Below are 25450 nucleotides of genomic sequence, written 5' to 3'. Positions count from 1 at the left end.
CCGGAAATTTAAGGACATCATATAAACCCCTAGAATCGTCTCTTCTATAGTAGTAAAATAGATAATGAATAATGGTAATGAAGAACCAGGGCCTGGATGGTGTGGAGCTGGGACAGTATTATGACGTATACTACTAGCACTGGACTGAGCTGGTAAACATCCTTAAATCCATCTCCATGGAACCAAGTCTAATATGGACATGGTCCTGACTCCCTGCACTCTTTAGCGTTCACCTGCGACCAACTGCAGTCCTAGGTTGCTCACCTACTCCATCACAATCGCTTGACCATCACCTCACCGTCTGGCTCGGATGGTCTTCTCATTTCCATCAATGTCTGTCGCTAAAGAAGCAAGCTTTCCCGAAATCCAAGTACCAAGTCAATGAGAACTTGCGTTAATCTTGACGCTGATCGAGTCTGCGACCAGGCTGTCAACACGACAATCCAACTGCAAGTGTTGGCCAGTCAGTGTTAGGACAAACTCTCCGCGCCGGGTCCTTGATCGCAATGGTTCCTCGGCGACCAGTTGCACGGGTGCGCGTGTTGTTGCTTGCAACAGCTCTCGCAGTGTTTTACCTCTGGTCGCTGGCCGGACGCTATTCAAGCTCATCTCCCAGCCTACCGGGCACTTCCTTGAAGAATGCCCACAGTAGGGTATACCAGCCAGCAACACTGGGGGGTCATATTCGTTTTTGGAACCAATTCCAACCAGTCTTGATTTCATCCATGCCAAAATGCGATCCACCTTTGAGGTTGGGAGACGCCCCTTCCATTAAAGTTGAGGAATCAGATCCAAACAACCGGCCGGAGATGCTGGACATGCTACCGGACGAAGTCGAAGAAATGAAAAGCGCTCATGCCAGATTTGTTGATTCTATGGGCATGGTTTCGGCCCATTTACACTATATCCCAAATACAAGGGGAATAATCTCCACGGCTGGAGGGCCATATCTTCCTGTGTTGGTCATCTCATTGCGAATGCTCAGACGGACGGGCTCAGAGCTACCCGTCGAAGTCTTTCTAGCCAACGACGATGAATACGAACCATACATCTGCGATGTGGTTCTTCCATCTCTGGACGCACAATGTGTTGTGCTGTCCCATATTTTCAATGCAGCCCCAAAGATTATGGAGATTGAAAGCTATCAGTTCAAGCTCTTCGCCATGCTATTCTCCTCCTTTGAAGAGATCCTCTTTCTAGACGCCGACTCATTTCCGATTATACAGCCGGAGTCCTTATTCACAAATGAACCATTCAGATCAAGAAACATGGTTACATGGCCCGATTTCTGGGCATCCACAGTCTCATCATACTTCTACGAGATCACATCCCAGCCAGCGCCCAGCCCGGGAAAACGAGCACGACAATCCAGCGAGTCCGGCGAAATCCTTATCTCGAAGAGAACCCATGCCAAAACACTTCTCCTCAGTACCTACTATAATCTCTGGGGTCCAAACTACTACTACCCCCTTCTTTCCCAAGGCGCCGCCGGCGAAGGCGACAAGGAAACCTTCGTCGCAGCCGCCATAGCCGTCAACGAGCCCTACTACCAAGTCAAAACGGGCATCGTAGCAATAGGCCACAACTCAAAGGGCCACCTCGCGGGCTCTGCAATGGTCCAATTTGACCCTACAGAAGATTATGCACTCCGTGGGTCAGCTGTCAAAGACCTTAGAGGAAAGTCCGAAACGCCACGTCCCTTCTTCATTCACGCCAACTTCCCTAAATTCGACCCGGCTACAATTTTCCAACCGCACGAGGTCAATCCTGCGTTTGCTGATGATGGGAGTTATTCGCGGGCCTGGATGAAGCCGCGAAGCGTTATTGAGAACTTTGGATCAGATATCGAAAGGCATTATTGGACGGAGATTATGTGGACGGCTTGCGAGCTTGAGAATAAATTCCGGGCATGGACGAAGAGAAAGAGGATTTGCAAGGGCGTGAAGAAGTATTGGAATGCGGTTTTTGCGAAGGGGAAGGGTTGATTCTCCGATGAATGCTCCTTCATATCATATTCAGTCTATACAGGGTGGGTGTACTGGCCCATGCGGGAGTGAGCCCTAAACCCGCTGAGAGGTCCTTATGTTCAGAGGTATATCTTATATACTACAACGATGGGAGCCACGTGGTGGGTGGCAGGCACCACTGAAAGTCGATTGTTACACTCCCCTAACTTATACACTCCGAGGAAGCGTTCCTCGACCTTCATGGCAGGTCTTGACCAAAATCTATATTCAGGGCTGGGAGACACCAGCAATCTGGAACTATACCTCCAAGGTTTGAACAATGTTTTATATATTCATTAGAGTAGTGTTACAACTAATATACAAGATGGTGATCTTTCTATACACATAACCGTACAACCCTTATCCTTTTCCCCCGCATTCGGGTCCTAGGTAAGCCGTCAAAGGCGAGGCCAGGTAGGTACTACTTACTACCGTCTACCTTCTCCGTAGCATCCTTGAACAACTCCTTACAACGGACTCTACTGCCCAACCTCGCGCAAAGCAAAAATGCCCCACTCAGCTTCCTATGCAGACTGTATGTCTCCTCAGGGGGTGGCGCTAATCTCTCCCTTATCATAATAGGGATTAAATCCCGTACGCGGTCCGTGATTGTCTGGTCTTGGAAATCATAGACATCAGGTGACGAGTCCATAAATGGCTCCGCGAGGGTGAGGATGGACGATACATGGGCATCGACCATAGCGCGAGATTCGTGGCCTGTTAGGTAGCCTAGTTCGATGGAGAGGGTGTGGCATGTCTCTCTATCTGATCGGGAAGCAGCGAGGAGGGTTTGGACATATTTGTCGATAAAACTGGAGGGGTAGGCTCTTGAGGCACCAAAATCGAGGAGCTCTAGATTGTTGGTCGAGGCGTTGTAGAGGAAATTTGTCCAGTTGGGGTCTGTCTGCATGTATTTGAATTCGGTGATTTCACGGAGACACAGACGGAGGATTTGGGTTCCGATCCAGTCACGCTGGTCTTGTGTGAAATTTTGGATCTTGGTGACGGCGATACCGTTGAGGCGCTCCATTGTGAGGACGTTTTTGCCGGAGGCTTCGGGAATGATCTCGGGGACGTGGAAGATGGGGTCGTCCTTCAGGAGCTCGCGGAAGCGGTTTCCGCATTCGGCTTCGCGGGTGTAGTCGCATTCCCAGGCAAGTTCTGTTCGTGCGTTCGCAATAGTTTTGTCGAGGTATAGACCGCGAGGGAGGATGCGCGACGCCGTAAGAAGGATGGAAAGGTTGTTGAGGTCCGAATCGATGGAGTCAGCGACACCGGGGTATTGGATCTTCACGGCTACTGGTTGACCCGTACTCTTAAGAACGGCTCCGTGCACTTGACCGATAGAAGCGGCTGCCATCGGGACTTCCTCAAAGGACTCGAAGAGGTCCCGCCAGTTAGGTCCCAAGTTGTCCGTGAGGACCTTATCCCGCTGGTAGGCTGGCATATAATCTGCGCGGTCCTGAACTCTTTGAAGAACCTGTTGAATCGAGTCCGGGAGCATTTTCGAGTCTGGTGTAGTTAGAAGCAGTCGACCTAAGAGATAATGCTTTGCGACGTACCTTGGAAACTAATCATTTGACCGAGCTTCAGAGCAGCGCCGCGCATTTTAGATAATTTAGCCACGAGACGCTCCATGTTCCCTGCACTGAACATGAGTGACCCAGCGGCATCTTCTGTGTTCCCCGTCACTCTGCGAAAACTCTCACCGACGGCTCCAAAAGCCATCGAAGTTGCTAGGCCACCATACTGCCAGAGTCGTCCCAGTCGGGAAGACGGAACCCGTGATTCAACCATACGATAGGCATCTCTCTCTTTTTTGAGCTCTGCCATGACTTCTGACTCTACCTGCGTGAAAGAGTGAGTGCCCATACTTCAAATTCGTGAAACGTGACAATTTACCTTCGAATCCGACGGAACGATATCCTCCACAGTCGGCGGCTCAATGTTGCCAGTGCCGCGTGTATCAACTTTCTCCGCAGCACCCTCCCTTGTGCCCAAAGGACGAAACCTCAGGTCTGGTGCTGCTTTCCGAGAGAGGGTCCTGGCAACTTTAGGGCTATGGAATATGTCCTTCATCATTTCTTCCGGGAGCTCCTGCTCTTGTGCCACGGGTGACTGGTAAGTCTCCGCATTTATATCCTCATTCAACCCAGTCTGTGTGGTATTCGTAGCGCGTGGTAGCTCGACTTTAGGCGATCCGGTGCGTCCAGCACCGGGCTCTGGCGTAGGATGGTAGAATTCCTCCTGCTGTGGGCTCACTTTTAACCGGTCCGGCCCAGCATTTGATTCAGCGTCCCTCGCAGGTGAAGCTTTCACGGGCGATTGATAAACTTCGGCGTTTATATTCTCATCTAACCCAACTTGCGTATCACTTGCCGCCTGTGGTACTTTCACCCGGGGTGTCCCAGCGGGCTCTGCGGCTGGCTCGCGCGAAGGCTGGTAGAATTCCTCCTGTTGTGGACTGACACCCAATTGACCTTTCACGGTATTTCCACCAGCGCCAGGAGTTGATGCGGGTATGTTGACCCCAACATGAGGTTCGTTTTGCGTCTGAGAGGAGGGTTCGGAGGGGCTGGCGGAAGTCGTCTGCGACTGAGAGGGAGGGGTGTCGTCGAAACGTTTAGCAAGCGCCGCAGCTGCTTTGGCTGTGAGAATTAAGCCATCCGTCTGATTTTTAATACCCTTCGTGAGGGAAGACGTCCTAGTAAATACATCGAGTTGCCGTTGACGCACTGCGAGGTGCTTCGTCGCAACTGACTTAGCGACATTCAAGAATTGGATAGCGTCGAGTAGACGCTTGCCTGACATGACTTCAGTGCGCCAATAATAAACCAAAAACAAAGCTCCAAAATTCGACAGACCGTGATTCACCGGACTCGCATGGTTGAGTTTCCGCCTACCTCGTTGTACCTTGTCTCGAGGATGGTTTTGGCGCTTGAGCTTATTTTGTCCGGCCGCATTCTGCCGCCCGACACCGCTCTGCACAGTGCAGAACCACGCCGCCGGTTTCGGTCCCGCAGCCCCGGCGCGCGGGCCTTATCAGTCGATTCCTTATCAGGAAAAGGTGGGAGATATCCACCGTGATGGGTCTGCCAATTTTCAACCTCCAAGCTCCTTTTAGGCTCTTCTTCTTGCCAATGCCCCGTCTTCCAGAACTTCAGCGATGACACTCGAGCCTGGTGTCCCAGAATTGAAGCAAGAGATCTCAGATCTCGAATCTCGTCTACAGAATGCAAGATCTCGGCTAGCAGTGGTCTCTCCGCATGACTCCGAGTCGCTGTCGCAGTCCTTATCGTCTCCAATCCCTCCTCTACCTGCCGGTATGCCGTCCTTTACCGACGAACATTGCAGGCATATCTCCTTGTATGGCATTTTACTGACCAGATACGCTTTCCCCAGCAACTAGTCATGCCCTCCTCCTCTTATCAGACTCTGCCCTCCCTCTGGGTTCCTTCGCCTACTCCAACGGATTAGAATCATACGTAGCACATAACAAGCCACTCCCACGCTCCACAACACCGGTTGCATCGTTTTACCGCTTTCTACGACTGTCCCTTGCATCAATGGGTAGTCTCTCGCTTCCCTACGTCCTAGCAGCCTACCGCGACCCTGCCGATCTTGAGACATTAGATAACGACCTCGACGCTTCCACGCCATGCCCGGTCGCCCAGCGAGCAAGTATTGCGCAAGGGCGGGCATTATTAGGTGTATGGGAGCGGGCATTCCGAACCGCATATGCGTCTCGTAGCAGCGACAATGCAACCCAGAACTCTGGATTGCAGGAAGGTATCAAGGCCGTGGAGGCCTTTTCGGAGACCCTCAAATGCTCGATGGACGATGAGCTAGGTCCCAAGGGCCACTTTGCACCGTTATGGGGTGTTGTATGCTTAGCTATGGGGATGGATGCGCGTCAAACGGCATATGTATTTATGCTGAACCATGCCAAAGCTGTTCTCAGTGCGGCGGTTCGGGCGTCGGTGATGGGACCATACCAGGCGCAGAGCGTGCTTGCTAGCAGGAACTTGCAGGACATGATTGCCGAACGGATTGACCGGGATTGGGACACTGCGGTAGAAGATGCGGGCCAGGTAGTGCCGCCGCTGGATCTTTGGGTTGGGCGCCATGAGCTTCTTTATAGCAGGATATTCAATTCATGAAATATTCCAATGATCCGGCCGCATTGTAGAGCAACTAATTGTAATGTTGGCATAACCCCGTAGTGGCTTTAGCGCACACGCAAGATTTGGAAGACATCGGAGACGGAGCAGTCTATGTGAAAATGGGGATCAATTTTTTTTTGGAAAAGCACAGTCTCGGTTCTATGCGACCCGAGCTACAGATTTTGGCCCGTCACCTCGCATTGTTTTCCAACTGAGTTAGAAACCTTCCAATGCATACGCCACACATGACTCAAGAATCTCTGTCTATCGGCCTCACTACTCTGGTGACATTCTCCTAAGTATCCCAGTCAAAGCAGGATATAGTTCGCAAATCAAGACGATATATCTACTCGGGAGGGGTGATGTACCTTGTACCTTGCGCTATGTAACGAATGCAGATGTGTGGAAAAGAAAATGTATAGTGGAAAAGAAAATGTATGGAAAAGAAAATGTCGCGAAAAGCAAAAAAGATGCTCACTGCCGGAATCGAACCAGCGCTCTCTTGATTGCGAGATGTTGTGTACAAGTCAAGCGCCTTACCACTTGGCCAAGCGAGCCAATTGACGATGAGGTCCACCTCGTTTTGGTTTGTTACTCTGTGTCTCGATTTCCCCGAGTCTATTCTCAACGCCAACGGCCCTTGATACATATAGACAGGGAGTGCGTGTGTCTGTCACCGATAAAATGGTGATGACACTACCCGTATGACTTCAATCTCCAAATTTAATAGGAGAAAGCACAATCCAGACTGTCAATGTCAATTCACATATATGTTCTTTACATGTAATATACTCGGTTGACTGAACCCTGTTATATATAGGTTGCTTGCTGGATGTCAAAGTTCACTCACATACTTTCTACACCGGGCACTGCCTTTGCTCGGCCCAATGCGTTGGCCAATTATCACCGAAATACATTTTCGCATCACATCTAAGGGTTGACATTCCTGGGAGCACTACTGATTATTGGACAGACCTTGGTAAAAAAGCTACCCAGATTTATGGGTTCAAACGCCTCTTGCTAGTCCTACAACCGACACAACCATGTGTGGCTTTAGATACCCGAACTTCATGGGTATCCAAGAATAGAAACAACAGAGGGAGAAAAAATAAAAAAAAAAGGAAGAAAAGAAGTTAGAGGAAAAGAAACCCGAAGACCAGGGAGTCCGATATCAAGTAACAAAAGTGAAACGCCAGCCCCGGAGTACCTATCCTGCTAAACCGTAGACAAAACACCACACCATGAGCCTTTTCCGTAGAAAATCAAGATGGTAAACGCAAAGAGAAATAATAAAATGAAGTATGAGAAAACTGTGGGACGAGGGGTAGAAAAGGAGAAAACTATGATACACGAATGGAAATGTGCAAAAATGACCAAAATCATGGGACCGGGGGTCACAGCGTAATATGCATATAATCGTTATTGCCAAACGAGCGGTTGCAATTCGGGCATTTTCGAGATCTAGACGTAAGTCGTTCTTCCACGCAATCTTTGCAGAAAACGTGACCGCAGGTTTTTATAGCTGTGTTCTTGAAATTCCTGCGGCATACCGTACAAAGTGCGAGCGACTGCAGTCAAGTTAGCAAACATGAATCAAGAAGTCACAACCCAGGTTGGAAGCGCTTACTCTCAGCATTTCATACTCGGACGACGAGTTCCCAAGGCTCTTGTTTTTCCAGTTGTCCAAACTCTTCTTCGTATCAGTAAGCGTCGCCTTGAGCCCCTCAACCTCAGTCTCGGCACGACGACAGGCGCTAGATGTGGCAGCCAGGGTTGAATCTTTTGAAACTGACAGCGCCTTGAGTTCGGTGATTTGCCCGCGCAAGCCTTCCATTGCAATATTGCTCTCTGTAACTTGTTGCTGCGACGAGTGGTACTTGTTGGCCATGCTATTCAAAGCTTCCCTGATCTCGCTGACTTGCTTCTCCATATTGGCAAGGAGCGACCGCGTGGTTGCTTCCGACTCCTTCAGCTGAGATACTATGTCAGAGCTCTTGGCATTTTGCATGCGCAATGTCCGGACCTCCATTTCGCGAGCCTCCTTGCCCTTCATTGCACCGAAATATTTCTGATCTGCCTTAGATTTCTCCGCGGCGAGACGTACCATCTTCTCCTCCAGCGCACTAAACTCGGTGACCTTTTGAGATGCCAATGACGAGTATTTCTTGCAAGCAATTTGCATGGACGCCAATTCAGCATTAAGCATAGAGTACTGGCGGTCCAGATTGCTGTGCTTTGTACGCAGTTCCTCGATCGTTATATCGTTGAGATTTGCCTGTTCTGCCTTCTCTTGTCCAATTTCTATCCGTAACCGCTCCACCTCTGATTCCAAGGCGGCGATTTGAGCCTTTCCAGCATCCGCGAGCTCCTTTATTTTGAGCGCTCCTGTCTTCTCTTGTTCTAATGCAGCCTTCCGCATCTGTTGATCAGCCAGAAGTTCATCACGCGTGTTGCGTATCCGTGCCAAATCGTTCTCGGCTTTCACCAGTTGCGCTTCCTTCTCGGCAACAACATTTTGTGTTTCTTCATCGACTTGATTGCGGTATGCCGTCCGCTCCGACCGTAGTTTCGTTGCCTCTTCACGGAGTTGTACATTGGTTGCCTCTAAGTGGTTTATCCGTTTCACAACATCGTCATATTGAGATCTTAACTGCTTAAATAGGTCTGTATGTGCATAATCGTCGTCGGTAAGCTTCGTCCTCTAAAAAGTATGTATTAGTACCACGTCAGGTATAGTGAATGAAATTGCATACCTTAATACTTATATCTGTGATTTGGCCAAGTAAATTGGAATTTTCGGCTTCCAGTTTCTGTAGCTGCTCTTTCTGTTTTTCTGACACGGCAGAAAGCCTGCTGTAAAACTCATCCGATTCTGGCGTGCGTTCGCCGGTAGGCGTGGCACCATTCGTGCTTGGCGGCTCTTCACGGTTTCCAGACGCACTATCGCCACCCGGTCGCTGAGCACCTAGTATATACTGCTTCTCTAATTTGGCGACAGTTACACTCCGTGCACGATCGAGTTTCTTTTCGGCAACCATGTACCGTAAGGAGGCTTCTTCTAGGCTTTCTTCCAATTGTTGCTTTTCGGATAACGCTTTATTGAGCTCGGAAAGAGTCGCTTTCTCTTCGACTAACTTCCGCGCAAGTTGAGACTGTAAATCCACAACCTCGGGAGGGCCTGTTGGGGACTTGGCGACGAGGCGAGAGATAATGTCTCGTATATCATCAGAGCGAGATTTCAGATGTTTCTCAAAATTATCGACATCACCAAATTGTAGCGAGCTTTGGAAGGAGGAGCGATCTAGGAGATTGTTAATGGTATTGTCTAGAAAAGTAGGTGGAAAATATTGAACTTACCCTTGCTATCCTCGTTGGAGTTGCCAAAGAGGAGTTTAATCTCGTCAATCAACTGAGGGGCATTAGTTATCGAAAGGAAAATAAACAAAAATTGGAGATGTTGGTTCTACTCACTTGGCTATACCATGCGTCGATTATACGAAGATGGTCGTTATGGTAGGCGGTGGCCTTCGACGTTTCCTTTAACTTCGCTTCCAGGGATACCTTGTCACGTTTGTATTCCTGCATTTGACGCCAGATCGCGTCCTTCTGAAATCGCTGTTGAGTGGAAAAAAAGGTCTCAGTCAGTGAACTGGCCAACGATCAATTTTCGTGCGACCCCTGCGAAGCTTCACCCCACGTTGAAAGATCAGTGACTTACCTCGAGATCATCTTTCCAGGGCATATCAGCATCTGGATGGGGTTTATTGCCACCATTGACCGAGGTGGCCTGTTTTTTCAGCGGAGGCGCCGATTCATTGTTATCATATGTGGCAGCTCGCTTCCGGTCTTCCATCTTGACAAAACCGGGCTCGGGAGGTGCGACGGGGGATGGTTCGGCGGCCGGCATCAGTGGCTACTGTAGTCATATGGAGGAGTGAAGCCGTGACCACTGAGCAGCGACTGGCCGGTAGCAGAGACTGCAACAGGATCCAACGGTGGGAAGATTCGTAGAAGGGGTAGTGAGGGAGACAGTTGGAGTGGTTGAGATAAGCAAGACTTAAAGGAAGCCAGGAGGATTTTCGGCTTCAAGGTTAGCCTCCCACGTGACCATGCCCACTTTCCCCGGAAGTTCGTCGAGACTTCTGCAGGTGAGTCAAAGTAAACTATAACAACAGCGACGGTGATCGGCTTTTGTGATGACTCCCCGCTAAGAATGAAGTCTTTTTCGAGTTCTGCCATTAGTATGTGCTTTCCATATCCTTTCCGTATCTGAATATTGCTAAATCTTACCAGACAAGTCGGGCAAAAAGTTTGCTCCCAAGGCGCCCGTCCGACGTGCCGCTCCAGCCCCTCCTCGAGCGCCGTCAGCGCCCTCGAGGCGCGCGAGTGTTGCGTCTCAGGCGTCGGCTTCCCATCCTCCTGCGACTACGAGCGAGACAGCAACTCCCGAACCTCCGGCCTCTTCTTCAACCGTCGAACCGACCGTCCCATCTGAACCAACGGTTGCTGCGTCATCATCTGTTGCGCCGATCGTTGAACATGCGCCCACCGATCAACCTGTAACTGCTATCCCGACCACTAGTCCTAAGCGCAAGGCATCTGTCGCTGTTCCGATAATCCGACCAACGAACGATGCGCCAGTCGCTCCACAGCCTTCACCTTCACCAAGCACCACGGTGATTCCTGAACCCGTAGCGCAGGCGCCAGACCGGCACGTTGAGATAACTGGTGCAAATGTGGGCGCGGGTGAGGAAGCATCTGCGGTTTTCACTATCCCCGACCACGATGAAGTCGCAGTCGAAGCCCGGCCCCCAAAACGTCCAAGGACCACAATCGAACCTACACCAGTAACAGCGTTAGGGCAATCAATAGAAGAAACCTCTCAGCTTGCCACACCCCCAGCGACGCAGGCGACTGCTATTAGAGAACACACGCAAAGCCGTGATGAATCCGAAGTGCTGAATGCGACACGACAGAGTGGGGGCGCAACTAAGACGGGAGGCCGGAGAGCGAGCAGGTCTACAAGTGACGATGCTGGGAAGGCCCAAAAGAAGGAAAGGAAGCGGCGAACCCGCAAGCGCGAGCCCACCCCCGAGGGCGCTGAGCAGATAGAAATTGCGCCGTCGGTCGTCAAAATGTCAGATCTGTGCAAAGATATGCGGACAGGAAAACGATCTAAACGTGAAACAGAGCTTCGCGCTCACGAATTAGCAGAATCCGAGCGAAAGAAGGCTCAACAAGAGGAAGACCGTCAAGCCGAGACACCGGTGAAGCAAACTCCGAATGACAAATCCCCCCCGGAGGATGAGGATACGAGTACGCCCAATAAGAAATCACAAGCTGGTCCCGTTATGCGGATTGTAAATGGGGAGATCGTATTGGATACTGCTTCTCTGCAAGTCGATCGTCATGCAGACGCAGAAAGAAATGGGGATGACTTGGAGGACGTTGTTGAGAACTCACTCACCAGAAAGATCAATCAGGCTACGTATGGGAAACGTTCCAAAACAGAATCCTGGGACGAAGACATGACAGACTTGTTCTATCGCGGTCTCCGTATGTTTGGAACCGACTTCATGGTGATCAGCAAGATGTTTCCTGGTCGGTCTCGGCGACAAATTAAGTTGAAATTCAATAACGAAGAGCGCCGGGATCCCCAAAGAATCAAAGAGACGCTTCTTGGACCCCGGGAAACCATCGATATCAACACCTATTCGGAAATGACCAACACGGTGTACGATGATCCTCGAATAATTCAGCAAGAGTTAGATGAGGAGAAAAGACACATCGAAGAACAGTATGAAAAGGATAAAAAGGCTCAAGAGGATCTGCTTCGAAATCCAGATGGTCTCGCGGGCAGCAGCGCTCCTGGGTCTGATAAAACATCCATTAAGGGCAAACGCAATAAGAAACAGAGCGCGCGAGATCTAGGAGGCGGAACCGAAGAGATTTTGGGCTCAATAGACGATTGATTGATCATTTATAATGTGGCGAACTGGGGTTTCAGGGCAACTATATATCACTAGGGCGGTTAGGTGCTTTCCGGCGTTTCTGATGTTAACAAATGATTGAATCACGAATACTCGTGGATATGACCAAGATGATTATCCAGTCAATGAAATTCAACTTACAAACCGCATTCTGTTGGTGCATAGTCTCAAAGCTATTCATTATATCCAGTGGTGAGCTGAAGTAATTGTGCAGTGCGCCCAACAGACAATCCAAGTTTATTGTCCAAGTAGAAGGTCGAAAGCATAGCAGGCCAATCACCTGCGGCTCGTAGAGCCAAAGCCAGTGCTCGACGATGGCGCTGAGAAACGGGATGAGGAAGACGAACTCCCTTCTCGTGAACCATAACCACGCCTGCGCCCTCCCCCATATGGCGAATCGTAGCGGTCGTTTCTCCTTCCCAGACCATACCCAATCCCACCACCGGTCATAGCTCCCGTCCAGAATCCCGGTCTCCAACCTTGTCCAGACATAGGGCTGTAAGAATCGCTGCTATTATACGGTGGAGGAGGATCACCAGGATACGGTCCTCCATCACCACCACCACCACCACCCCAGCCCCAGCGGCGGCCGGGTCGCGGCGGGTTTCTTTCCCCACCAAAGCATTCCCATAGCATCGCAAAGACGATCCAGAGGAAAACCCCGAGAAAGATGCCCCAGAAGAGCAGGTTACCCAAAGAATTCAGGAGTGAGTTAGAATCGTTAAACCTTGTCCCCGGCTTTTGACTTCGCCACCAGTTGTTTTCGTCGAAAGAGCCATGTCCAAATTTCTGCTCTCCCTGCTCGGTCAGAAGCAGTCGATATTCCACCCCGCAGCTTCCCTTCAGAACCCACGGGTCGTCTGAGTTGCGATAGCCCTCGCACATCACATCTGTCGAACCAAGCTTGAATTCGCCAGGGAGCGACGCGGTGCAGGTCCACTGGACGTCCTCTTCATCGTAACCGTAGCCATCATTTGTACACCTCATAGCATCTAGTTCGTACATGTTGCATATGCGCTTCGAAGGACCGACACATTTTAGTTGCGGGACGGGCGATACGCGACGGGAGCTGGTGAGTCGACCACCTCGCAGCGTAAGAGAGTGGACCTGGGAGAGGAGGATAGCATTCTTGCCCGGTGGACTTCGCTGCGAGTTGCCTGTAGAGAGCGACGTGGGGAGGAGACAGAGAAGAGGCAGCAAGAGCTGTAGGGGTGTTGCTGATCGCATGGTTGTGGGTTGGTAATGCTGAGATGAGTACTAACTACTCCGTATACGTGAGAGAAAGAGACTGCGGGGTAGAAAAGAGGTTCTTATTTCTGTCGGGTGTTGTTTGCTGCCTAATCAAGTAGGCCACAGGTTCATCAAGCCGGATCCATTATCAAACGTCGTGAAAAGGGCAAAATGCGAGCTTTATTGGCGCCTGCGACGTTGTAAGCTGTAAGTTGTTCTGATGATCGTCACTGAGCTACCAGGTATTTTACCGAGCTCCGATTGCACCTCCGACTTGGCGTCACTCCCGCCAAACTCCTACGTACCTCGTTTATTGAGATCCCCTCTCGCCGCCAGGCTTCATTCACCTACTGAGTACGAGGACGAGTCATGGGCACACGGTGACATTCTACAGCGGCTGACAATGGCTTTTCAGCAAGGTACACCCTTCCCCCCATGGTTGGACCCTGCTCATGGGTTCCCTCACTGACGAACTCTCTAGGTGAAGTCATGACTACTGTACCGGCCCAGTCCTCGTTCGTCCACCTCTTCTCGTTGTTCCGATAACTTGCTAATTTAGATTCGCAGCTTGTCCTTTACGCAAGGGTTCCTCCTGGGTCAGCTCTCCGTGGTGCTGCTGATTGGTGCCTTCATAAAATTCTTTATTTTCGGCGAAGCACCGCCGCCGCCATCCCGTGGCCTTCGGGCTTCGACCCATCGACGCTCTAATTCGATATTCTCCCAAGATGCGCCTCCTAGATCGTTAAGAGAGAAACCCTCTACGTCCAATGTCCTTCGTCCAGTCCCGTCGTCCGCAACCAATACGCGATCGATCCTGCGGAAAACATACTATAGTGCGATCCCGCCCAACCCGTCGTCGAAACATGGCAGACACCGGATACATCATTCCTCCCATCAACCCGAGTCTTTGGACTGGTTCAACGTTTTGATTGCACAGACAATCGCGCAGTATAGGCAGACGGCGTATTCCCTGAAAGACTCTCGGACATCCTCCATCCTACATTCGTTGAATGCAGCTTTGAATAACCCGGAGAAGAAGCCGTCTTTCATTGATAAGATCGCAGTCACGGATATTTCACTTGGAGAGGAGTTCCCGATATTCAGCAACTGCCGCATCATTGCTGTTGACGACCCAATGTCCGACGGTGGCAGGCTCCAGGCTTTGATGGACGTAGATATGAGTGATGATAACCTCTCTATTGCCGTGGAAACATCATTGGTTCTCAATTACCCTAAACCGTGCTCCGCAATCCTACCTGTCGCCCTGTCGGTATCTGTTGTTCGGTTTTCGGGCACACTCTGCATCTCACTTGTTCCTGCATCCACTCCGCCACTTCATACACCTTCTCCCATGCCGTCGCCCCCAACAGCAGAGGCACAACAAGGGGATAACCGTACCGGGAAACAGCCGACTGATGCACAAGGCGGTGACGTTCCGCCGAACTCTTCACCAAAGAGCAATGTTGCGTTCTCTTTCTTACCCGACTATCGACTGGACCTGTCCGTGCGGTCCCTGATTGGCTCCCGTAGTAGACTCCAGGACGTGCCCAAGGTTGCGCAGTTGGTAGAAGCACGGGTCCACGCCTGGTTCGAAGAGAGGGTTGTCGAACCCCGAGTGCAAGTTGTGGGGCTCCCGGATCTTTGGCCGCGCATGGGTAGGACAGGCGTGCGAACGGGCGACGACTCTGAGACTGGCTCTAATACAGCCTCTCGATCAGCAATGTCAGTCGATCTGGGCGGACCACTTCGGAGCGACGATGGTGATCATGAGCCGGAAGCAATTCGGTTTCGAGGGTTAGGCCCACGGCCGCCGATACCTTTCGATGTTATATCCCGAACGAGTAGTTACCAAGTTGAAACTGGTGGTGCTCGCAGTCCGAGTTTAACCCGAGAGCGGAGCTTGGGCGATGACTACCACATGCCTGGGTCCATGCCCGATATGTCAGGCCCTAATTGAAGTTATGAATGCTATGTATACCATATAAATCACGGAATAACTATTTTGAGTACGTGAAATAATAATAAGAAATATAGATCCATATTCATTATGTCATGATTTACAGTTGCTCAATCGACTGCGTGGTTTAGGCACCATTAAACGATCCAGATAAAACCTGCTTCCTAATTGGCAGCAACAGAAGGGGCGCTGTAGCTCTCAACATACGCCTTACGATGCTGATTGCCATCGAGTCCTGGCCCACGGTTCAGAGGAGTCCACTTAGGCTCCTCCTGGAAGAGACGCATCGCCTTGATGTACTGTACCACATCTGCGTCAGCATGGCCGAAAGCCCAGATATAGAACAAAGTAAAATAAAGTAATGGAAAAAAAGGTGAATGAAGGAACATACATTCTTATCATCCGTCGTGAACCGGTGGTAGATGCCTGCGGGGAGGATGATCAAGTCATCCTTCACCAGCCTAATGCGCACCCACTCGTCCTCCTTCCCACGGACATCAAAGTATCCCTCGCCATCACGGATGTACCGGATCTCCTCATCCTCGTGGAGATGCTCAGCGAAGAACATCTTCACCTTGGACTCGTAGGCCTCGCCCATGGTGGCGGGCGCAACGACGACCTCGTCGCGGTTCTTGTAGCCGCGTTCTTTAGCAAGCGCATCGACGCCTGCGATATCCGGGAGATGATGATAGACGACGCCGAGGGAAGCGAGGTAATCCTCTGAGACCGGGCGGCCCGAATCATGGGGTTCGCGCTGGTCGCCCTGTATACATCGTAGGTGTTTTTAGTGTCCAAGTAGTCTGGAATAGGTACTGCGGTGTTTATGGGGTTATAACGTACCGGCTTGTTGTCGTACCAGTAGGCCTTCATTTTGAGTAATAATTGAAGTATTAGAGGACGAGCTTAGTGGAGAAGAGTGTTCTTGGTTGTAGGGAGAAAATCGCAGGATGGCATCAGCTTTAAAAACCGCCGATGGACCGCGGGGTGAGAAAATGCTGCCCCGCAATTGGTCGATGATGGCGCAGCGATTGACGAAAATCTGTTGGGCGAGGCCCGCTGATGGACAAGCTGGAGGATAGGATTGACCCTCAGCTCGAGACTACGTGCACTCGGTACCTACTTGAGGAGAACGCTCTTGCGGTCTTTGATTGCAATGATTAGGATTTGGCTACTCTGTACCTGTAGATTGAATAAGGCTCGATCGCCTGTAGAAGAGTGGATCAAAAGGCGTGTGCCTATGTCATAATAAGCTGCTCACCGCCGTGGCATTAATACACGTGATGCGATAAGTCAGCCAAATTTTAGAGATAAACTTAGGAGATTTTAGTTCCTCAAGCAGAGCTGGAAGTGCCTGCCATCGAACTTTGTGCCATAATGGCTTTCCGAGCACGTTCAGGGGCAATTTTCCGATGGGGAATTAACCTTCGGTCACGGAAAATAGGTGGATTTCGCGGTTTGGCTTCGGTTGCTGATTCTACGCGGTATGGGATATTACTCGGAATCGATTGATTAACTTGCTGACTCCTTTTTTATCGGTAGGCCCTACGATGTGGTCGTTATTGGAGGTGGCCATGCCGGGTCTGAGGCATGTGCTGCGGCGGCTCGCTCAGGCGCTCGTACGGCGTTAATCACACCCTCACTTTCCAACATCGGAGTATGCTCGTGTAATCCGAGTTTTGGAGGAATCGGGAAGGGCACAATGATTCGGGAGGTGGATGCTATGGATGGAGTTGCGGGTCGGATTGTTGACAAGGCTGGAATCATGTTCAAAGTCCTCAACCGATCCAAGGGCCAAGCCGTATGGGGTCCTCGGGCGCAGATTGACCGGGATCTATATAAGAACTACATGCGTGAAGAACTTCTCTCGACCGAAGGGTTGAGTATCTTGGAGGGCAAGGTTGCGGATATTGTGGTTTCGAAGGATGACATTGCGGCTGGTCCTGCTGCGCCGGCTGGCAAGATTGTTGGGGTTCGATTGGAATCAGGCGAGGTGATCCCGACCAATCGAGTGGTGATTACGACAGGGACTTTTCTAGGAGGTGAAATTCATATCGGGCTGAAAGTCTTCCCGTCTGGCCGTATTGGTGAAGCCGCGACATTCGGCTTGAGCAAATCGCTTCGGGAAGCTGGGTTCCAGCTAGGTCGGTTGAAGACAGGAACGCCTCCTCGATTGGATAAGAAGACAATAGATTTCTCGGCGCTGGAAGTTCAGAAGGGAGATTCACCGCCGCTGCCATTTTCATATCTCAATGATCGGGTTCAGGTGGATGACGAAGCCCAACTTACTTGCTGGTTGACACATACCAACAACGACTCGCATGATGTCGTCCGCGCCAATCTGGATAAATCAGTGCACATTCGCGAGACCGTGAAAGGCCCGAGATACTGCCCTTCTTTGGAGTCCAAGGTCATCCGTTTTAAGGAAAAGCTGCAGCATCTGATTTGGTTGGAGCCGGAAGGCTTCGCCCCGAACGAGGTCATCTATCCCAACGGAATTTCTATGACTATTCCCGAGGAGGCTCAGTTTGAGTTGTTGAGGACGATTCGTGGACTGGAAAATGTCCATATGCTCCAGCCAGGCTACGGTGTGGAATACGACTACATCGACCCTCGCAATTTGTGGCCAACGCTTGAGACAAAATTGATCAGCGGACTCTATCTCGCTGGACAGATCAACGGCACAACAGGCTACGAAGAAGCCACTGGACAGGGGATAATTGCGGGTGCCAACGCTGGTTTGTCTGCCCAGGGACGAAAGCCTCTTTCGCTCACGCGCTCCGACGGCTATATCGGAATCATGATCGACGATCTCATCACCAAAGGTGTATCAGAGCCATACCGCATGTTCACCGCACGTAGCGAGTTCCGAATGTCAGCACGAGCTGACAACGCAGACCTACGTCTTACCCGCCTGGCACACCAGGCGGGCATTGTGAAGGAAAAGAGGTGGCGCCAGTTCAGCGACACGGAAGCCCAGATCAACGAATTACACACTCTTCTATCCAACACCAAACTATCAGCAACGGCTTGGAGCAGGAAAGGTCTCAAAGTTCGGCTTGACGGCACCATCCGGTCTGGTCTGGACCTCCTCTGCAGCGACCAGACCGACCTCGATGAATTGATCCCGCATATAGAGGCCCCATCGGGCATCACATACACAGCCTCGTCATTCGCCCCTGAAATCCGTTCGCGAGTCGCTGTTGAGGGCCGATATGCTCCCTACGTGATGAGACAACAGCGAGCGGCGCTCAAGTCGCAGCAGGACGAAAACGTCCTCCTCCCACCCGGCCTAGACTATAGCGTTGTCCATGGGATCAGCGCGGAAGAAAGACAGGCTCTGGAGCGAGTTCGGCCCGCTAACATCGGCATGGCCCGGCGAATCGAAGGCGTGACTCCAGCCGGCGTTCTGCTACTTCTCCTTCACCTCCGGAAAAACGGGAACCTAACCAGAGAGGTCCTCACGGAGACGTCGGACCTGGAGAAGACACCCGATGATATCTCGACCTAAAAAAAGAGCGCTACTCATTCAATTGCGAGGCCCAGCCGTAGAGTGTACGATATGAAACGCATTAACCATTCACCATAATCTTTGACATTGGATTCAGCGACAAGGCGCAATGACGGCAGTTTGGAGTTATATAGACAGCATTTCCTATTTCCTTCTTGTTGTATATCATCTAGACATACTCATTATTACTGACTTCAGACTTCTCATGTACATTATCTACTATTACCGAGCTACGCCAGTCACAGTAAGCAAATACAGTCACAATCTCCCACCAAGCTTGTACTTAGTAGCCCCTCACCCATCCATCCCACCCGGACAACTACATCCAAACTACCGCCCATATACCTCAACACGCACCACCAGGAACATCAACAAACGCTCCCCTCCCCTCCCCCCTGAGCCATCAGCAAAAAACCGGGAAAACTGGTTACACAATCCTGTGCACCTCCACGGCGGCGGAAATTCGTCACCAAGAGTGGCCATTGGCCGCTAAGACATAGCTGCGTGCTACACCCTACGTCATGGGAGGTAAACAAAAGTGCACACTGCGTAGGCAGGCAGAAGCTGTGCGTTGCGAGACTTGCATGCCGCGCGAAGGAGGCTTGTTTCAGTTGTCGGGTGTTGAGTGTTGACTTTTGTTTTTGCCTGGCCTTTTCTTTGTTGTTGGGTGGAGATGCTTCATCGGCAAACGGATACTTGCCTCCAGACTCTGCTTTTTTTTAGAGAGAAAAAAAAAAAAAAACAAGAAAAGAAAAGAAAAGACCAATTTGTGGCTATTGAGGAAGGGGGGGTTGGGACTTGGCCGCTTGAATCGATTGAGGGATTAGAGCTGTCCTTGGAGGAATGGATATCGCCGGGAAAGGTAGAGGTGCCAGGACACCACTGCAGCTCGGGTGTCAGCCATTTCGGAGCTGCGAAGTGAAGTCGTAGGGAGTGAATCCGTATAGATCCACGGAAAAGCGACTCTCATGCAAGGGATTTGTCTGTTATCTGGAGTTGCACGTATGACGACGGAGTGGTGTATCAAGATGGAGAACCCCTTTTATCACATGGCCGCAATCTTCCTCCCTACATGGTCATTGACTGGAGAGTCGTCTCTCACTATTGGCAGGCTCCTGCTCCCATTACTCAACGAGTCTGCAGGCCGAGTAACAGTTCTGGGAGAATTGACCCAGGAGATGGCTATTGGATTGGTGATTGGGATGTAGCTTCTAATTTGTCCAGGACTGTGATCAACACCTGTAATATTGACTAACTACGTAGTTAATTGATTTAGTAAGATTCAAGTAAGCCATCCGGGTCTTGGATGATATTGGTTTTTTACTACAACCAAGCAGCCTCCCGGTTGAGCGGTCAATAAATACTCGGGTAACCACATGCCCGGATATGCTGATTGTTGCGATTCAGAGCCTGTGAGGTACCTGCGAAACTGAGGTTCGAAATAAATCTAATTGACTTTTGTTAGAGATCTTGCAACCTTGATCGACGGCGGTAGTTCATCATGGCTTCTCAGGTTCAGCCGGAGAGGAGCCCTATCTCGTTCTGATATCCTGGAAATTGCTGCTAAAGGAAGTGATTCCGGACGGCACGCCTCGTGCAGGCAGGATTGTTACTATTCACATGGAAGCGGTTCAATCCCAACGGTGTCACAGCGGGGGCAAGGCCGGCAGGCGCTCTGGCTCACCTGAGAGGTGGGAATCCTGTCCCGTACCTTTGCAGATGAGACGATCGTCTAGTACGAATACTGCCTCTGACAGTTCAGTGTGGGGTAAGCTCGGGTTGGTTGCCTCGCTGGAGGAGTTCATCCGAGAAGCCAGAAGGCTGATGGGACAGACAGAGCGATTGTCTCGCATGGGGATGATCACTAAAGTAACAGTAGCAGAGGCGACTCTGAGTAGAGTCGCACGACTGACCCTCCCCAGTCCTCCAGTCCTTACACTCTGGCAGTCTAACATGCATCCTGCCTCTCGTTGGAAGCTGTGGGGATCTGTGCTCAGCACTAGGTAGTCGAGACAGAGACTAGTTCGGCTTGGGAGGAAGCGCTGCTACACCACAGCCTCCACGACGAGATGGCACTTTTGTGCCCCCGCATGAATGCTTAGCCTAATCGTCAGCAAAAGGGAGAAGACTATTGGTAGCGGCAGCATCCAGCCGGTCACCAGAAGGGGAGATGGCTGCGAAATACGCAACGAGCATCATGTCAGACTATCTCAACCCAAATGATTCGCTGGGGGGTGGATAACTTCCGAGACAGATCATTGATGGGGACCACCTTCTCGTTCAGAGGATGCAGATCAAACCGAGCGCTGGTTAGTGGGCGTGGCAGTGGGCAGTGGACACGAAAGTGGTGACTCCCATGGTGATCTGGGTCGGGACTCCAGAGGCCAGACCATGAATCTGAAGAGCGACAAAAGAAACGAGCGTGTGGAGAAGCGCAGGAAGAGGAGCTCATGCAGGCTCGCGTAGTTGGAAACCTATCAGGAGCACGAAGCTGCGGTCCTCGCTCTTGCTGGCTGCTGCACTGTGCACAAGAGCGCGCCGCTTTTGCCAAGCCGCCGCGTCTTCAGCGTCCCCCAGCCTTTTCTGTTTCACTGTTCATCCTCAGCTGCCAATAATGCCCCAGCACTCCAATGGGAATCCGCCGATACAAAATTAATTGCAGCCGTCCAATCGGCCAGGAATTAATACCCTGGAGGCCAGGGTTCTTTCTATCTTTTTGCCAGGGACTTGATCTTTGAAACTGCATCACAATCCTCCTGCTGGGTTCCTCCTTCTCGAATCAGCCACCTGCATTGAGAGACGCAAACGACCTGTGCCCTGCATGAAACGATCAAGCCTGACGGGGCGTCATCATTCCCCCCCTTGGGCTCCTTGAGAATGGGTGGTGAATGGTGATCACTTTTTTCCTGGCTTCCGTTGCCGTGTCTCGAAATTATGTCCATCGATCCAAGACCAAGCCCGCAAGCGAGTTCGTGTCTTCCAGCTCAAGTGCTCAACCCGTCCCGTGGCTGTGTGTGATCTCCAGCGTCTCCATTGTCCCCATCGTCCCCATCGATCTGTTCTGGCCTTCTTGGTCTTATCAGTTGGCGTAACACCGTCACTTGTTCGACCAGTTCAGCTCGATCCAATCCGAGATCTGTCAGCCTCGTCGCGCTTTCAAAATTCTGCTCTGGGCTGTCTCGGGAAAGACGGCGTCAGAACCAGCGCCATCGCCAACGCCACATTGTCGTCTCCTTTTCATTTTATTTCCTCGGAATTGCCTCTCGAATAGAAGGTAAGACCTGGCTTGACAGCGACCGAACCCAGTCAGTGTGCTTGGTCTGCTGCGGGAAACCCTCCTCAATCACATCCTGCGCCACGTCCGCCAACGCTTTCCAAGAAGCAAGCCAATCATCCTTCACAACATGGAATTGTCCAGTCAAGAAGAAGTTTGACAAAATAAAATAAAAAGGGGGTCGAACAAGGAAAACGGCGGAATGCAGCTCCTTGGTTCTCGCCTGGCCCAGGTGGACGGTTCAGTGTCTGTGGCGTCGCCACCGTCTTCGGGCAGGGCAAATCACCAGTTGTGCATCATCATTAGCCAATCCACCGACAGGATACGAAGCCCTCAGCGTGGAGGCCAATAACAAGCACTCCTTGACGAAGTGATGGAAGGCGACCATTTGCCCACCTGCTCCCCTCCTTGGTAACAAAGCAGGCGCTTCTTCCGAGCGGGCCCAATCATAGAGCACATCACGGCTCCAACTGACCAAATCCAAATATTCTCTTTCGATGCGTCTCGCCTGTAGCCTTCACAACCAGATGCAGACACCTTCAATGCAAGTGGGGATAGCTGCTTCAGTAGCGAGCAATTACCAGCCACGAATCTACCTCTCAATCTCAGAAGCACCACAATTCACGGTGTCATGACTCCATGAGTCACGAGTTGTCTAGGGAGCCACGAGGCCAGAGTGGAATGTTGCCTCCCCAGTGGTTCATGCTTCTGTCCATCTAGCTCACAAGGCATGCAAGTTTGTACAGCGCATGCATTGACAACAAAAGATGCAGCGCAATTCTGTCCACACAACTGCATGCCATATACACATAGCACAACCAGAACTCGAGGAGTCAGGACCCCTGTCGCAGCAGTCCCATTTCCAAACGATGGGTCAACTCTTCCAGTTTAACTACCTCGTCCTTGCGTTTTTATCTTAGAAGGCATCTGTTTGTCCGGGTTCAAGGATTCGGGTCGTTCATGGGTAAGAATGAAAACAGGCCATATGAATGCGACCAAATTAACCATTTGACCCATTTCCCCAGACAAAGGCTTTCTTAACTTCGATATGACAGGATTGAGTTTCGACAAGCACACGCCAACTGTGATCGTCTAGAGTTCGCCCGCGTTGTCGGGACTCACTAAATGTCCGCTGTCACTACTGATCTTCTCTGTTTGCTATTCTCGATGCCCAGGAGTATTTCCGGGGTTGTGAGTAAGCCCCCCTCCCGGAAACAATTGTCAAGATACCCCCCCTTTGAGGCCTGCCACCGTCGTTGACCAGGGCCTTGAACCCTCGCTGGATCTACGGGGGATCTCCCGCCAAAGTTTTGTGAACATCCAATATAAGCTCAAGAAATGGGCCCTGAATCCTGACGATGTACCGAGGATTCGCAGTCCAAGCAACTCTAATCCCCAGACCCCCTGCCCTCTCGGACCCCCATTGTCTGTGTGGAACCTCTCCAGTAGAACTTAAAAGCCACTTGATATCTCCTTAGTGGGGAGGTGTCTCTCGTAAGAGCTGGATAGGTCAACTTTCTCACTCTGTCTGAGCCTCCTTGGGAGAACTTGAGGGTTCGCTTAGAGCAGGCGATCGGCATCAAACAAAGGCAGGGACCTCCCAGTCTCGCATCTGCACCCACCCTCCAAGTTTGTAGGCCTCCCGAATGTGCCCGACAGGATTAATTATTAATAAGGACGATTCAACGACGGTCCCAACAGTTCCGGATTCTTCCAATAATGATCCGTCTTGATCTGCTTGGACTTTGGAGAAGCGGCGCAGATCATAGATGCCGGGCTTCCCGAAAAAAGAATGGGAAGACAGGAGTGGACACGAAGAGGATCAGCTTCGATCCAAATTTGCAGGCTACTGAGGCTACGGAGTACTAGTCTTGGAGAAGCGCACAGTCCCCTTGCTAAGATTCTCTGGGTTGGTTGGGCAGCTGGTCGCGGACTCGCGAGTCACTCCCATCCGTCTCCTCGTCACAGCTGCCGTGTCATCACCAGTCATCACCTCATGGCCAGTTTTCTGGAAGCTGACGAAGATAACGTGGCAAGCCACAATCATGAGATCTGCTCATGCACAAAAAAAGGTCGTTCGTTGCTCCTTCTTTGTATCTATCATGGGCAGAACAAGATCGAGAGCAGTCAGGTATCTGGGGATTCCACTGGCTTCCACAAAGCTCGGACCGCGTTTACCAATTTGGGACGTTACGAAATGATCTCGGACGAGCTTTGTCGGGCAAGCCGTTTTGAATTCTTATTTGTTGTGGAGGGGGTTAAGGATGCGAAACGATTCCTAGTTTCTCCAGATCCCAAGTGACGTCCAAAACCTGCAGCCCAATTCTTCTGCCGAGATTTGGACGGCGAGTTCCTATCACAAGACACCAGGAATGAGAGATTTGCGAGGCGGTGATATCATGTGTCTGCTGGATGCGCCCTGTGTATGTGTATAAGTGTGTGTTATACTTTGGGTGTTGCGCATCATTGCCAGGGACTTCGCGGTGTCTCATCTCGGTGCAGGAGCCGGATCCTTCCTCCATGCGATAACGTTGGCGAGTGGAGGCAGTGCAGCAGGAGATTTGAATGAGGCAATATTCAGACGACCGGGGAATGGGATAAGGTCACTGTCGCAAAACTAACGCGCACAGTCTGCTAGTCTTCCCAGGCTCCTCCGCCCCTAAGCGCACTAAAAAGACTAGCGCGGCCCAGAAGACTCGATGACCAGTGCACATCATCTCATCCTTAACTCCGCCAGGGACATTGGCTTCATTGGCAGTTGCGAGTCGATGATCCACTTGGACTCAACCCCTCAAATCTACCAGCCTGGAGAGCTCCATATCGCCTCCTCCATGTTTTCAGAACCATACTTGCGAGAAAAACAGAAGTGAGGCGAACATCGAGAGAAAGGAGGGGGAGGGAAAACAATTCCGGGGTTGGAACGTGAAACATACCAGAAACAATGAATCTCCGATGCGATAGTTATGATGGGCGATTGATGTAAGATCTTGGAAAGGGAGATATGAGAGCTAAGGTAGGCTCGAGCTAGTCTGACTACCGTAGGGGGCAAGTGAGCTCCTCGGGCCTCCAGACACTAGCCAGGCAGTTCAAGCGCTCGACGCTTGTAGGCAGCGCCGCACCAGCTGGCTCAGCAGCGATGATGCTCGTCTGTAAGGAAGTGATCCTCTTCCAAGTCGTCCTTGGGCTGATCCGCCCACCTCCTTCCCAACCACAGTCGGCGCGGGCAGTTGACCATCGCTCCACCCGGTCGCGTCCCTGGGCTGGTTGGCGACTATCCATGGTAGCACTGGGGCGATGACCGCGACGACTAAGGTAGGTTATT

At 51.2% G+C, this 25450-nt stretch overlaps 10 protein-coding genes and 1 non-coding gene across 11 annotated transcripts; 6 read left to right on the top strand and 5 right to left on the bottom strand.

Annotated features, from left to right (window-relative positions):
- Positions 1–506: 506 nt before the first annotated feature.
- Positions 507–1985, top strand: APUU_10712A (alpha-mannosyltransferase; the record flags this gene model as incomplete). The annotated part of the gene is made up of 1 exon (XM_041703841.1): positions 507–1985. One exon carries the CDS (start codon positions 507–509, stop codon positions 1983–1985), a length of 1479 nt encoding a protein of 492 aa, XP_041550078.1.
- A 442-nt stretch (positions 1986–2427) lies between these two features.
- Positions 2428–4817, bottom strand: APUU_10711S (protein kinase COQ8; the record flags this gene model as incomplete). Its single annotated transcript, XM_041703830.1, has 3 exons — positions 2428–3518; positions 3569–3854; positions 3909–4817. The coding sequence occupies 3 exons, from the start codon at positions 4815–4817 to the stop codon at positions 2428–2430; spliced, it is 2286 nt and encodes a 761-aa protein (XP_041550077.1).
- A 355-nt stretch (positions 4818–5172) lies between these two features.
- APUU_10710A (urease accessory protein UreF) lies at positions 5173–6166 on the top strand (the record flags this gene model as incomplete). Its single annotated transcript, XM_041703819.1, has 2 exons — positions 5173–5329; positions 5409–6166. The coding sequence occupies 2 exons, from the start codon at positions 5173–5175 to the stop codon at positions 6164–6166; spliced, it is 915 nt and encodes a 304-aa protein (XP_041550076.1).
- A 474-nt stretch (positions 6167–6640) lies between these two features.
- On the bottom strand, positions 6641–6726 carry APUU_t10006S. The gene has a single exon. It is a non-coding gene; the product is annotated as a tRNA-Thr (tRNA).
- Positions 6727–7563: 837 nt separating this feature from the next.
- BRE1 (E3 ubiquitin-protein ligase BRE1) lies at positions 7564–10076 on the bottom strand (the record flags this gene model as incomplete). Its single annotated transcript, XM_041703807.1, has 6 exons — positions 7564–7737; positions 7797–8870; positions 8923–9470; positions 9527–9578; positions 9641–9784; positions 9888–10076. The coding sequence occupies 6 exons, from the start codon at positions 10074–10076 to the stop codon at positions 7564–7566; spliced, it is 2181 nt and encodes a 726-aa protein (XP_041550075.1).
- Positions 10077–10382: 306 nt separating this feature from the next.
- Positions 10383–12141, top strand: BDP1 (transcription factor TFIIIB subunit BDP1; the record flags this gene model as incomplete). The annotated part of the gene is made up of 2 exons (XM_041703796.1): positions 10383–10410; positions 10463–12141. The coding sequence occupies 2 exons, from the start codon at positions 10383–10385 to the stop codon at positions 12139–12141; spliced, it is 1707 nt and encodes a 568-aa protein (XP_041550074.1).
- A 294-nt stretch (positions 12142–12435) lies between these two features.
- Positions 12436–13386, bottom strand: APUU_10708S (DUF1183 domain protein; the record flags this gene model as incomplete). The annotated part of the gene is made up of 1 exon (XM_041703785.1): positions 12436–13386. One exon carries the CDS (start codon positions 13384–13386, stop codon positions 12436–12438), a length of 951 nt encoding a protein of 316 aa, XP_041550073.1.
- Positions 13387–13792: 406 nt separating this feature from the next.
- Positions 13793–15346, top strand: mmm1 (ERMES complex subunit MMM1; the record flags this gene model as incomplete). The annotated part of the gene is made up of 3 exons (XM_041703774.1): positions 13793–13808; positions 13871–13904; positions 13957–15346. The coding sequence occupies 3 exons, from the start codon at positions 13793–13795 to the stop codon at positions 15344–15346; spliced, it is 1440 nt and encodes a 479-aa protein (XP_041550072.1).
- Positions 15347–15510: 164 nt separating this feature from the next.
- Positions 15511–16216, bottom strand: ADI1 (acireductone dioxygenase (Ni2+-requiring); the record flags this gene model as incomplete). The annotated part of the gene is made up of 3 exons (XM_041703763.1): positions 15511–15645; positions 15738–16109; positions 16187–16216. 3 exons carry the CDS (start codon positions 16214–16216, stop codon positions 15511–15513), a joined length of 537 nt encoding a protein of 178 aa, XP_041550071.1.
- A 504-nt stretch (positions 16217–16720) lies between these two features.
- Positions 16721–18854, top strand: MTO1 (tRNA modification protein MTO1; the record flags this gene model as incomplete). Its single annotated transcript, XM_041703752.1, has 2 exons — positions 16721–16827; positions 16886–18854. 2 exons carry the CDS (start codon positions 16721–16723, stop codon positions 18852–18854), a joined length of 2076 nt encoding a protein of 691 aa, XP_041550070.1.
- Positions 18855–23920: 5066 nt separating this feature from the next.
- Positions 23921–24430, top strand: APUU_10703A (uncharacterized protein; the record flags this gene model as incomplete). Its single annotated transcript, XM_041703741.1, has 1 exon — positions 23921–24430. One exon carries the CDS (start codon positions 23921–23923, stop codon positions 24428–24430), a length of 510 nt encoding a protein of 169 aa, XP_041550069.1.
- Between the last annotated feature and the right edge of the window lie 1020 nt (positions 24431–25450).

The sequence above is a fragment of the Aspergillus puulaauensis genome, chromosome 1, assembly GCF_016861865.1.
Source record: "Aspergillus puulaauensis MK2 DNA, chromosome 1, nearly complete sequence".
Taxonomy (NCBI): domain Eukaryota; kingdom Fungi; phylum Ascomycota; class Eurotiomycetes; order Eurotiales; family Aspergillaceae; genus Aspergillus; species Aspergillus puulaauensis.
This window is presented reverse-complemented; position numbering and strand designations above follow the sequence as displayed.